This window comes from Zeus faber (assembly GCF_960531495.2).
Source record: "Zeus faber genome assembly, chromosome: 17".
In the NCBI taxonomy this organism is placed as follows: Eukaryota; Metazoa; Chordata; class Actinopteri; order Zeiformes; family Zeidae; genus Zeus; species Zeus faber.
In genome coordinates, this window is record NC_137204.1 from 17267930 (window position 1) to 17281818 (window position 13889).

General features: G+C 44.2%; 1 protein-coding gene across 1 annotated transcript in view; it reads left to right on the forward strand.

Moving 5' to 3' along the window:
• The window catches only part of znf462 (zinc finger protein 462), a 43804-nt gene extending 32580 nt beyond the window's left edge, over window positions 1-11224 (forward strand). The window contains exons 8-14 of the mRNA XM_080017626.1: window positions 158-383; window positions 1584-1723; window positions 1904-2127; window positions 5473-5723; window positions 5769-5809; window positions 7016-7199; window positions 9306-11224. Of these exons, the coding sequence (XP_079873752.1) occupies window positions 158-383; window positions 1584-1723; window positions 1904-2127; window positions 5473-5723; window positions 5769-5809; window positions 7016-7199; window positions 9306-9528 (1289 nt within the window). The 3' untranslated portion in view covers window positions 9529-11224. The remainder of the gene's footprint in view (window positions 1-157; window positions 384-1583; window positions 1724-1903; window positions 2128-5472; window positions 5724-5768; window positions 5810-7015; window positions 7200-9305) is intronic.
• The last annotated feature ends 2665 nt before the right edge of the window (window positions 11225-13889 follow it).

The following is a 13889-nucleotide window of genomic DNA, read 5'->3' on the forward strand; positions in this document are numbered from 1 at the left end:
TGAGGGGTGTCCTGTTCAACAGCAGGTCATTTCAAAAGTTCCCCGTCTCTCCTTACGCCGCATTATTATCGCCGCGTCACATCACGCCGGGACCGCGCCCACACACCCCCGCCCCCCGTTTCGGCTCGACCTCCCTACAAACTGTGTCTCTCCGCAGACCCCGTCTACCTGGAGCCGGCCGACGTCCGCCAGCAGCTCGACCAGTACCAGCTGGCGTCCCGCACGCAGCTCGGCGGCCCGCCAGGCGCCGACAGCGTCCTCAGCTGCGAGTTCTGCGAGTTCAGCTCGGACTACATGCAAAGCCTCCGGCGGCACTACCGGGACCGCCACGGCGGGAAGAAGCTGTTCAAGTGCAAGGACTGCTCCTTCTTCACCTGCTACAAGTAAGGACGGCCTCGACGGGGGGGCGTGGCGAAAAGAGCCGCTACTGATAACGAAGGGAATTCACGGAGCGCGCGTTGGGAACAGAGCTTCCACAGCGTTTTACCACGACGCGTACCGACGTGCGGCACCGTCCGCGCGCGGCGCCGATCCCCCCTCCGATCTCGGGGAACTCTGCTGTTTTGTTTCTTTCCTCCACGTTGGGCGCCATACTCGCACTGACACAAGTCACCCGAAACGGCAGAGATGAGTTCAGTTACGAATTCAAATCAAAATTGTGCAGATTGTCTAACGTCAGAACGGTCTGACGTCATTGCCGGGACCATTGTAGGACTTGGAATAAGCTAAGATCCAAGTATTTTTTTATTCTATTTCTACCGCGAGGAAATGCAAAGGCGGACGCCAAAAAGCTGTTTGTCTGGCGGTCTAACTGACGACTGACTATTTCACATTCATTCTTTGAAGTTTTTGTCCGACGCGACATATTAATCAACGCATGCATTAACCATCGGAGCGACCTTGAGTCGAAGTGCCTGAGCCCGTCTGTAAATTCAACCGGATACAAGTGCAAGAGCCCCTTTCCACCCGCCGGGGCACCGCGCACGGGAAGAGTCTGGATTGAGAACTCGTCGGCGCACATCCGGCGACTGCCCTGAAGGGCCAGCGTCAATGATTCGAACTCGATGCGGGTAGCTCCGCGGCGCCGGCGGAGGGAGACGAGGGGAGGCGAAGAGCGGCGTGACATGTGCACGCATGCGGCGCGCGGCTGAATGCTGAATCATCTGCAGGGGTTTAACAGTCGATGGCGCCGTAATTACTCTAATACCCGCGCAGCTAAAATGACACAGCCGCAGGTGGAGCTTCGGTTTCTCTTAACTGCTTGCCGTTTGGCGGCTCTGACAATGCAAATTAAATGGGAGTTTCAGAGAGTTAAAAAATAATTTAAATATTTATTTAGTGTTGCCCTGTCGTATATATTTCTGCTATGTTGAGTTAAAACTGTTGCATATCCATTTGTAAACAGCACGTCTCCATACAAACCTTTCGTGCCAAAGTTTCAGAGCCTTTAATAACTATCCGCCGGCGGTAGATTACGTACGGCGTCGTCCTGAGGAGTGTCGACACCGTGCACATGGCATGTCACCAGATGTTGTGGACGGCTCATTAATGGCGGTTTCTGGTTCTGGATTGTCTTTCCTCAGGCATACCCTCAGTATGCACGTGGAGGCCGGTCACACCATCAGCGTCTCTGACGAGGGGCCCACGGACCTGCGCTGCCCCTTCTGCCTCTACCACACCAAACACAAGAGCAATATGATCGACCACATCGTCCTGCACAGAGGTAACGGCACCCCTACCGTGAAACTAAATCCACGTCAACGAGGAGTTAACAGATAATTCGCTGTGCATTTTTACTATTATCTGTCTATCATATGATATCAATTCCCTATTTTTAACCCCCCGATGACCTTTTCCTCCTTCTATCCTGCCCTCCACCCACACCCCGCCTCTGCGCTCTCAGAGGAACGCGTGGTGCCGCTGGAGGTCAGCCGCTCCAAGCTGTCGCGCCACCTCCAGGGGCTGGTTTTCCGCTGCCACAAGTGCACGTTCACCTGCTCCAGTGACCAGGCCCTGCAGCGGCATCTCCAGAAGCACGCCGAGCTCAAACCCTACCAGTGCCAGCTCTGCTACTACGACAGCAGCCAACGGGGCCAACTGGAGGAGCACCTCCGCCTGGAGCACAAGGTCGGTTGGAGTCCGGGTGTTCAGAGGATCAGCGTCTTGGTTGGTCCTGGATGTGTCTCCGTACGGCTGTTTGATGTCGATATAGGACACATATTATTTATTTTTTTATTTATCATTATTTGTTATATTATATTTTCAGAATGGAATTTAGTTTGAAATACAACCAAACACAAAAAAATAAAGGGAAGATAACTTCATTTAGTGCATCAGAGTCTTTACAGGCACAAGATATTATGGATATATTAGATATTATTATATTGTTTCGTCTTTAATATCAAATATTTTCAAATTAAGCCTCCACTTTAAATCATTTTCTTGCTCCCACTTCCCCCTACACATTTTTAATATACAGTGGAATGCAAGAATGTGGGCACCTTGAGACACAATGCATTAAAGCAAGATTGCTTTTTTTTTTTTTTTTTTTTTTTTTCGACATAATATTCCGTTTCGCACAATAATTTTAAAAAAAAGGGCAAGGGTTCGCAAAGGTTTATGAATCCGTCTGTAATATTCATGACTACTTTTTCAAAAGATGGTTTCTACTCCTCTGACTTACTGTCGTGATTTACTTGTTGGTGAATAGAATTCCAGGGAGCTGCTTTTTATTCTGAGGTCGCTCTGTGTTTTCTAAACTGTCCGTCAGACCGTCAGGGCTCCTCTAAAGAGCCGTCCAAGGACGTCCTGTTCGGGACGGGTGGCAAAAAGAAAGTCTCAATGTTTGAATGCACCAATTTCCACTCGCTGTCAGAAACATCATCAGAAAATGGAACAGTTGAAGTCGAGCCCAGGTCCGGGAGACCTTGAAGGATTCCAGACGCGCCCAAAAGAGTCGGTCAGGACACTGAAGTTGAGTAAAAAGGTTGGCCGTTCCAGCCAGACAATGACCAGAAGCAGAGCTCAAAGTCCGCCGTGGACAACCCCCAGGGAAGAAGGCTGAGGGTTTTCGGGAACGGCCGCCGCGCGGTCCTCCGGACACAAATATCATTGAAAATCTGTGGCCAGATCTCAAACCATGCGTGCAGGGAGGCCAAATAATATTTCCAAACTCGAAGTGTTCCGCGAGGAAGAATGAGGGAAAAATCCCCAAAGAAAGAATTGAAAGACTCTTGGCGGGCCACACGAGACATTTGCAAGCTGCTCAAGTTGCCAAAAGAGGAGTTATGAAGGACTAACTGATAGTGTTCCCAAACTTTTGCACGGGGCCATTTTCCTTTTTTTTTTTAATTATCTTGAGATTGTAAAAGACTAAAACAGAAAAATAAACTTGCTTTCAATTTCGGTGAAAGCCACATTTTAAATTACACATTTTATGAATTATAAAATTTTGATGATAAACTCAGTTGGATTTAAACTATTTGAGTTACAGTATAAAATTTAGAAAATTGGAAAAAAAAAAAAAAGACAACTACAGCATATTTACAACAACTAATTGCCTTTGCATCAAATTGTTTTTTAAATATAATAATGGGATGGCATCCGTTTCTGACTGACATCCATCTATAAAGATGGGTTTGTTCAGGACAGTGGAATTGAATGTTGTGCAAAGAAAAGATCAACATAACAGGTATAACATTTAATGCTAAGCCAAGGGGAAGGCGCTGCGCAATCTTTAAAAATCATCTTTATAGTCCACGTCTTACATTCAAATACGATGAGTTTCGCCTGTCAAATAGAAAAGAAGGAAAATCCGAGTACAATGGAGATTTAAACATCGATTTGGCGTCAAGAATACTGATATGAATAATACAATTATAAAAACAATTTGAAGAGGAAAGCAAATAACAAGGAAAGACCTGATGTATTTTGCCGTCCAGCCTGCAGTAATTGTGCCTATGGTAATTGTACGGCAGCCCCTTATTGTTATTGTGAGAGGGAAAATGAGGAGGAATTTGTATTTCTGAAGAATTGTGAAGCCTTAAACGATCTGGAAAACCAACTTCGGCGTAACACATGAACACGGTTGATGTCTTGTTTGAATCGCGCTGTCACAAAGACCCCGTGATTGAAGTTTCATCCAAATCGATCCCCATACGAAGCAGACATTGGCGGAAAACCGCCCAGATTTTGAGCGATTTTAAGACCGACGAGCCAGTACGTCTGACGCCGAAATGATGCCCTTAAACTATCTGGCTAAAATAGATGTGGCTAGAATAATATGGCTAGAAATCTGTAAGACATACTTTGGCGTTAGATAGAAACACGGTTGGGGTGTCGTTCAAGCTGTTATACAACAAGGATCTCGTGGTTTAAATTTCATCCAAATCGATCCACATACGGAGCGGATTTTAGTGAAAATCCTCAGCTGCTCTTGGTTAACTGACACGTAACGTGTCTTGTTCGAAAATATATGAGAGAAATATACAGTAAGACGTTTTATGACATCATCTTGTTATTTACTATAAATGTACAGATTCCGATTGAGAATGTCTAGATGGACCGAGTCCATTGTGCGGCATGGACTCGGTCACTTTGTAGTGTTTCGACATTACCAAACTATCGATTTATGTGTATATTTCTACAGCTCCTGGTAGATGTCAGTGGATCTGTTCCATTGAGGTTTTAAATCCGTGGTCCACATGCTGGATTAATTTTAAAAATTGTGAAAACTAATCCTTAAAATGTCGTCAGCGCGTCAGTCGAAAACACTGAACGCGTGCTGCGTTGAAGTAAACTCTGAAAATCGGACTGTGGCTCAGAGAACCCAGGAAACTGTAAAACGCACCCAACACGACTAAACAGGACCCCGTGTACTGCTGCCTGCAGCTATATTTGGATGTAGTATCTGAAGGATGATTTTTTTGGGGGGGGGAATAGGAACCATACAAGCAGAATGACAGATTAGAAAGCTCTCACTGACTCGTGGAGAAGGAATCCCAAATTGGATCTGGGACGTCCCTGGAAGATGGCGAACTGATCTGCAGTGAATGCAGGACGGGATCCCTGCAATGTCTCTGCTTGGAGAGCGGAGGGTAATGCCAAAATGTAATATTCGGGTGTGGAAAGCTTTGATCTGATTTCCCGGTCGGAGATGGGAGCAGCGTTCCCAGAGGACTTCTCTATTACAAGGTGAAGCAGGCTCTTCACAGTAATCTTCGCAGCCATGCTTTTAAAACCGTTACTCATGATGCCTCCTATTTACACATTTGCTCCTCATCTGAGCAAATCTTTGTTGTTATACATGATTATATAGAAGATGAACTAATAGGGGTAGTTCATTTCAGGATTCCTCTGAGCTGCCTGAAGCACGACTGCTCACATCGTTGGGTCGTACATCTACGTTACATATTAAAAACACTATTTCCCCATTATAAAGAGGATTTAGTTGATGGTATGTTGTTTGATCAGGTCGTCCGCAACTTCGAGCTGATGGGCCGGGTGAACCTGGACCAGCTGGAGATGATGAAGGACCAAGGGAGCAGCCCCGAGGAGGAGGAGGACGAGGAGGACGAGGAGGACGAGGAGGAGGAGGGGGAGAGGGATCTGGTGGACATGGCGGTGGACGGCAGCGCGTCTCTGGGGGAGGACGAAGAGATGAAGATGCTGGAAAAGGCCGTGACGGAGCTGGGGGACATGGACGGCGAGCTGATGGGAGGAGGGTTCAAAGAGGAAGAGGGCCTGGAGGAGGAGGAGGAGGAGGAGGAGGAGGAGGAGGAGGAGGAGCCCGAGGCTCCCGCCCCGCCAGGTAAACGCAGGCGGCCCGGCAGAGAACCGCCGCGACTTTTCTTCTTTAACTACATCCATATTGTTCTGTACCCCGGGTCAGGAATTTGGAATTTTCAATCTGCCCGATGAACGTGTGTTTCAGTCAATCGAATAAACGCTTCTACCATAATTAAAACCAAGAAAAAAAATATTAAAGGAGAGAGGAAATAGCTGAGGATTACTGTTTTAATTTGCCAGCTTCACTGGTACAAATTCAGATGAAATCACCCTTTACTTTCGCACTGTCACTCCTCTCCTTTTGATGGGATGGCCTCAATTGTGGCATATTTGGCTATGAGTCATTGTGAGGCGAAGAAAAAGAAATGACGGTCGCTATTTCAATTACTCCAAGAGCAATTTGTACAGCGGGAGGTCAGGAAGTGATAAATGGGTTTTTCACACTTTTGGAGAGTTGTTTTTTTTTTGCCAAATGAAAACTTCCCAGCTTGCGTTCGGCCCGATGGCTGCTGCAGTCAATCACTGATTACCGTAGCATATTTAAACTGGCTGTAGGAATATTAAGGTCTATATAAGATTTAAACTTTGGGAGAACAAGCTCATAATATGTGAAACCTGCACAGAAAACCCTTAACGCTGTATTAGTCCAAATCGTAAACAACATGGGGCTGAAATGTGTATCTTTCAGCAGTAGTTCAAATCAGATGACAGTGACTGATAAAATACTGTGTATTTACCACTCACACAAATGAAATACTTTACTTATTATGTTGTAGTATAATTCTATCAGGGCATTTAGTAGTTAAAGTACTCACTGAAGGAAAATAATAATAATATGAATTATTATAATTATATATTATTATTTAAAAATAAAATATATATATATATATATATATTATATTATATTGCTACATATCATTGATAATAGTCACATTTAAGTATTCACAGACAATCAAATAATAGAATTTACTTCAATGAAGTACCCAATTACAGATGATGAAATGCTTTAAAGGCTGCAAAATTAAATTAGAAGCTGGGTAGTCGTCCCTGTTACAAAGTGCATAGAAATCAATGAACCCCGAGTTGAGGCAATAAGGACAAAGCGAAGCCAAGTGACGCGTTCTCCGTGTCTTTTGTCGACTGATGTTCCTCTTCTTTGAAATTCACTCAGAAAGGGTCTCCGTGTAGAGCAGGGGCCTTGGCTGACTGTCTGCACTCTGTTTCCCAGAAGCCCGTGCGTCTCCCAGCAGCAGGAGCAGCAGCACCAGCAGCAGCACCAGCGGCGGCAGCAGCAGCGGCAGCAGCAGCAGCACCGCGCCCGGCGGCGCCGAGAAGAGAATCCCCTGCGAGTTCTGTGGCCGCTGCTTCACCAACAGCACCGAGTGGGAGCGGCACGTCCTCCGACACGGAATGTGAGGATCTTCCTGCGCCTCTTTCTGTTCTTTCAAAGGGGTCTTAAACTATCGCGGGAGGAATAAGGGCTCGCTGATGAAAATCATCCGCTGAGATACTTCAAGGTCTAAATAGACAACACAAATCTAAAAAAAAAAAAGAGTATAATGTTGACCTACTTTTATTAATGCATTTAGCTTCTCTGCTTTTATTGTTGTTACTATTTACTATTATTACAAGCTGGACCCCTACTGTTATTGTTGGGGAAAATTCTTGGAATTTTGAAGTCTGAAACTATCTGGAACACCGACTTCGACATAACACACGAACACGGTTGATGTCTCGTTTGAACCGCGTTGTCACAGGCACCTCGTGGTTTCATCCCAATCGATCCACATACAGAGCAGATATTAGCGAAAAAACGGCCAAATTTGATCGATATTACAGACACGGGCATGTGCTTTTCACGCCAAAATATGTCCAACCTGGCTAAAACTATCTAGGAGAGCTACTTCGGCAGAACCTACGAACGCGGCTGAGGTGTCGTTAGAACCGCTATGTCACAAGGATCTTGTAGTTTCAATTTCATCCAGTTCGATCCACATACCGAGCAGATATTAATAAAAAAATAAAAAAAACTTTGACCCCAAAATTTTAGCTGTGTTGGTTAACTGACACATCACTATTCATAAATAAAATGAACGAGACGAGATTCACAGTAAGACGCTTTATGACATCATCATAGTATAAACTATCAATGTACAAATTCCGATTGAGAATGTCCCGTTGGACCGTGTCCAGCGTGGGGCATGGACTCGGTAACTCTGTACTTGTTTGACGTTACAAACTATCGATTTACGTGTATATTTTTACAGCTTCTTACCTGGTAGATGTCAGTAGATCTGTTAGATTGATATTTTAAATACGTGGTCCCCATTGCTTTGCCGGATTAATGAAAAATACAATAAAAAGTAGTCCGCACACGTCCACTCGAAACCACTGAAATGCGCGACCGAGTGAGCGGTCAAGATCCAGCGAGGTGTCGGGAAAATAGAAGCCGTGCAATGCTAATTACTCATAGAAACACCACAACGTTTTTTGTATTTCATAGAAACATAACCGACTTAAAATGTAATCCAAGTAAAAAACTCAACTTTACAAATAAATTACAAAGGATTATGTCATAATTGATGTATACGAGACACAACGGCATCTGCGGTCACTGTTTGTCAGATGTACTTCAACGCAAAAAGGGTACGATAAATATGTACACACACAAAGACAACACTGAGTAAGTGAAAATTGCAAAATACTTTACTGTAATTTACTGTCACTACTGACCTTAACAAAAATGTTTTCGAAAATGTAAAATATATATATATATATATAAATAGTGAAGACACTGAAAATAAATACACAGTATGTAATGAAGAACCACAACAAACAAATTATAATTTAATAACAAATTCATATACACTTCAAATGACAAAAAGAAAAGACTGAATATTTCAATTATTAAGGAGACCACAATGAATCTGACAATACTAACTTTCAATCCTACCTCTAACAAAATATTTCAAAAAGAAACTTTGTTCAAAGTGTAACATTTCACATCACATCATGAAATTGCAAGGATGTAAATACGTTACGTTTATATGTCCAGGTCCGTCACGATATTAAAAAAAAAAAGTCTATGGATGTAACTCCACGACCTAACTCCACCATGTTTAATGCCTGTACATTTAATGAATTGTGATGCATTTCACATGAACCGAAAAACTGTTAAACATACCTAAAACAAATAAGATGGACCCCCTGTATTGCTGCCTGCAACTATAATTATTATTATTATTATTATTATTATTATTATTATTATTACTTTTATTATTTTATTATTATTATTGTTATTATCTGATTGTTGTTAATATTATTTTATTATTATTATAATAATAAGATATTATTATTATTATTATTATTATTATTATTATTATTATCTTTCTAAATGTATTAATATTCCTTCCCCCCAAGTCTAATCTGCTGTGTTTCTATAGACCAGGAATCCTGCGCTCTGTGTCCACTGCATTCTACTTATTTTTCCGCTAACCCTTTTTTCCTTTTTTTTAAAGGGTGGTCAATAAGAGTCAAGTGGACACGGGCACCAACCCACCGGGAGCGGAAGCCTCCGACGCCGCTTCCACCGGCTCGTCGGCCGCCACGGACCCCGGATCGGAGCTTTGCAGCCACGGCGCGGAGGGAGCGTTCCCCGCTGACTCGCTGCACCCGAGTCAGGACCCGTTCATGGAAGACCAGGAATTGCTTGAAACCAAAAATGATCAACAGTTTGGTTAAAAGAAAAAACACAAATAGGAGCCTCCCGAGACTCAACAAAAATGGGGGCGGGGGGGGGGGTTACTGGGATCAGTACTGGTTTGGGGTGTTGACGACGGAAAACGAAAATGTTACAGAAAAAAAACAAAAAAAACATTCAAGTTAATTGTCATTCGTCAGCGCATTCACGGGTTCCAAGTGTTACATTAGAAGTATTAGGTTACGCCACACCCTACTCATTTAAAAAACAAAAAAAAAAAAATGGCTGAGCTTCTAAATTGTGTGGTCCCCTAGGACAGATCTATTTATATTAATATATTGGTAACCAATAGTGAACGGAGATCTTAGCGCTGACATTCTGGTCAAATCTACGTTGAGATTCCGCCGAGACGAATCCACCCAGCTGCAGTGGTTATTGAGGCTGTTCTCCAAATTGTACTAAACCTCAACTAAAAAAAGACGGAAGCGTTTGTTGATTTAAGCACCTTTCGAAAAAGAAAACCCCCGCACATCCCAAAATCATTGGTACCCCCGACCTTAAAGGAAATTATAAGGTATGGCGAGAAAAAAAAAAAAAGTAAGAAAGAGAAGAATTGAATTCTCTTGCCCACGTTTGACCTACCTTTCTTCTCTCGTAGAACCTAAATGAGAAGGTTGTTTGTTTGTTTTTTTCCATTTTAGCCTTGTGTTAACTGTGTATAGGTATTCCTTGAGGAATAGTCGCACCTTACGTATTCAAGTCGAAATTCCGATTTTCCCTTTTTTTTTTTTGTTTTTTTCCGTAACTCGTAATCGTCCCTTTTTTCCCCCCACCCCAAGACTCCCAACAAAGATTTTTAGCAAATTGCTATATTATAGATTCCTCATTATTATACTACGTATAAGACTTCAGCCTGCGGCATCCCTGACATTTCCGCTCCCGTGCCCCGCGTGCTGTCGGGTCCCTTTAACCGATGATGAAAATGAGAAAAATCGCCGACGTGTCGTGGCGCCGTTCCGGGCTGGCGTTGCGGAAAAGCCGCCGTGTCCCGACGCGTCCACAGATTGAGATTGCGTGGACGCGATGGGGGTCCGGTGTCGTTCTCATCATCAGTGGAAACCCCCTCCCCCCCCGACTGCATTGGGTTTTCACATTGCGTGCTAGCGGTAAGTGTGTGCGAGAGAGGGAGGGGGGTCGGGCTGTAATGTGAACATTAAAGACTTATTTTAAGGTTGTTTTTATTTTAAGTCAAGCTCCCTTACTTGAATTTCTATACTCTATAAGTATATCTTAAGATAACTGTCAACGCCTGCATCTGTGTGCTTCTTTTTTTTTACTTTTTATTTTTATTTATTTTTTTTTGACAAAGCTGCGTCGTCGTTGTTGTTGACGAAAAAAAAAAAAAGGCAGAGATTGTATTTGTCGAAAGTTGCTGCTCGAATACCCCGAAGCCTTATCAGAAAATCAAGAGAAGCGAACGCGGAAAAAAACTCCCAATCAAATTCCCGACGAGACCGATAAAGCAAACGTCCCGAAATTCCGAGGTGACCGCCGGGGGGTTTCCATCCCGCGACTCAATCCGCTCTCCCGATCCCGAGGGGGAAACGCGGCTGAAATAGAAGAGCGGTTGTTTTCAACCCAAAAATATCGATCAAACCGACCGCGTCGGCCGCGACGGGACGAGGAAATCTTGGGCCGAAAAAAAGCGTAGAATTCCAGAAGCGGACGCCTGGGGTTCTGGGGTTCTGGGGTTCTGGGGTTCTGGGGTTCTGGGGTTCTGGGGTTCTGGGGCTCAGGTCCGGGCGATCTGCGTGTTTGCAGCCGTGTATAGAAAACAAAACTACTTGTTATGTGTTTGAAATGTGGTGTTTCAGAAAGGATACTTAACCCTTTGGTTTCTTTTAGGTGTTGTTCTCATACTAAAGCAAAAAAAAAAAAAATTAATAAAAGATTATAAATAACCCTCCGGGGGCGGGCGTTTGCCTCCCCCCCCCCCCCCCCCACCCCCGCCCCCACACTCCAATGTTATTACACTGTCGTACGATGTCTGGTTGCAATGAAGAATATTTCCTCCGTTTTTGTACCGCGAGGGAACAGATGGAGAAGAGATGGAGCGAATGTGGTCGTGTTATAATTTAAGGCAATAATTTAATGCAGTTCCCCGCCGATCTGCGGATCTACGGCGTTTATTTATTTATTTTTTCTTTAAAAAAAAGTTTAAAAAAAGTTAAAAAAAAAAAAAAAAACAATAAATAAAAAAGGACAGAAACGTGGTGAAGAATTTTAAAAAGAACGATCCCGGTGGATCTCCAAGCCCCCCCCCCCCCCCCCCCAAACGTGTTCGGTCCCGTCCAGGGCTCAGCTGCTGGACCGGGTGATTCACCACCAGGGAAGCTGCTATGAACGCCGCCGGTCTGCTTCGGGGGGTATAGTATCTGCAGCCCAGCCCCCCTCGGCCCTCGTAAGTAATTCAAACTTTAAAAGGGTGAATTGGTGCTGAATCTGAAAAAAAAAAAAAAAACCCTTTTAGGTTTTTTGATTTTATTTTGATTTAAAATGAAAAAAAAAATAAAAAACACAATTTGAATAGGGTTACCTAATGCCGTGGCTTCTCGAAAAATGACTGTTTGGAATCCGTTCAAAACAAGCTCGTCTCCCGTGCATGGCAGCCCGTTCGGAGGGATGTTTCTAAGGGGGAAACTGTGTCCGGAGCGTCTTACCTGTCCCACGCCGGTTTGTTGTCCTGTCCGTCATGATTTTTAACATTCGGATGAAATATCCATCACCCCCCCCCCCCCCCCAACGCTGCGGTCCGTTCAGACTCCTGCTGTTGCCTCCATCTTAGTCCCTGCTGACAACACACTGGATACTTGTATATATGTTTACTTTGTTACCGTTGGGTTTCTCTTTATTTCTTTTGTTGGTGTTTTTTTTTTTTGTTTTGTTTTCTCTTCTGAGTTTGATTTTTTTTTTTTGTTGTTTTTTTTTTTTTCCTTCGGAATCTCTCCTTCATGCCTTTTCTCCCATAACTCTATGATTACCTGATGGTGGGTTGTGATATTGCCTAGAATGATTGTTTACAAATTTGTTCCATTTATCTCTGGATATTCTGTAAATATTGTAATTCATTGTCTTTTTTTAACTTGATAATAAAGTTATCAGATAATAGTCATCTGTTGTGTGTGTAGTTTGTAGACTCGCCTGATACTGGGTTGACAGTTTGTACTGTACTATCCAAGTGGGCATGCGTTATTGTTTTGATCAAGGGTTTTGATATTGCAAGTCATACTTCACATAGCCAGTCGCATTACTGTAACAAATAACTTTTATGTTCTTTAAATGTTTAATGTACATTTTCCCATCGGAACATGTGCACAAAGTCGTCATTTAGTGACCTCATACGTGTTGGCACACAGCTATTAAGGGACCTTCCTTTCAAAAGGTCAACCCTCAACCCCCACCCTGAAAGGACAACGCCCATATTTTGCTAACCTTCGGCCTTATTTTTTGAGCCTTGGGAGTCGATGCCGCGGGTTTTCGAAGCTCAAAAGCGAGGTTTGGAGGCAGGAAGATATCTTCTCGCGCCTTCTCCTGCATGGACTGTGCATTTCCCGGCGATTTCCCTGCTCTGCAACTTTCGCGGCGGTCCGAGCGTTGAGGGAGCCGCGCCAAGCTGTAAAACCAAGGTCAATACCGGCCGCATCGAGGACTGACTTGGAATTGGAATGGGCTCATCTCCATTTAAGGGACAACGCTCCAGACTGACGTTTTGACGCGTGACCGTCGAGCCCAAAAGACGAGAGGCTGCGGGCCGGGCGAGATGGCACCCTGCTCCACCCTCCCCCTTTGTTTTGGCTGCTCTGGTTAATACCGCAGCTGGGAGTCACTACAATCCCGTCCTTTTTTTTTTTTGGGTTTGTTTTATCCGCATTCCTATCAGGGAACTGGGCTGTTGGTTGACAACGGAATGTGTCGAATGCACTCGACAAATCCACCGACGTCGACCCCCGCAGGACTTTTGAGTCTTCCGGGGCAAAAAAGTAAGCAAGGCGGAGCGGTGGCGAGACGACATCATCAACCGCACCGTTCCGCGGGTGACTCAATTGTTCCCCGTGTCACTATCAATTTGAACGTTTGACCATTTCATCGTCACAACGCCTTTCAATACTGAAGTCGTCTTCCTCGCTGCTTCAAAATTATTTCGCTCACACCAACAACCCGTAATGGAAGGGAGCCGTGGGTATTTCACAGCTATAACATCAGCTTTCCGAAACATTTCGAGCCGTCTGGGATGCTCCGCTCTAAACTCTAGTCACCACACCGCAGAACGCACCTCCGTGCTCGAAGAGCGACGGTCGGTCAGGAGGGGGCGAAAGGATAATATTGTTCCCCTCTTCATGCG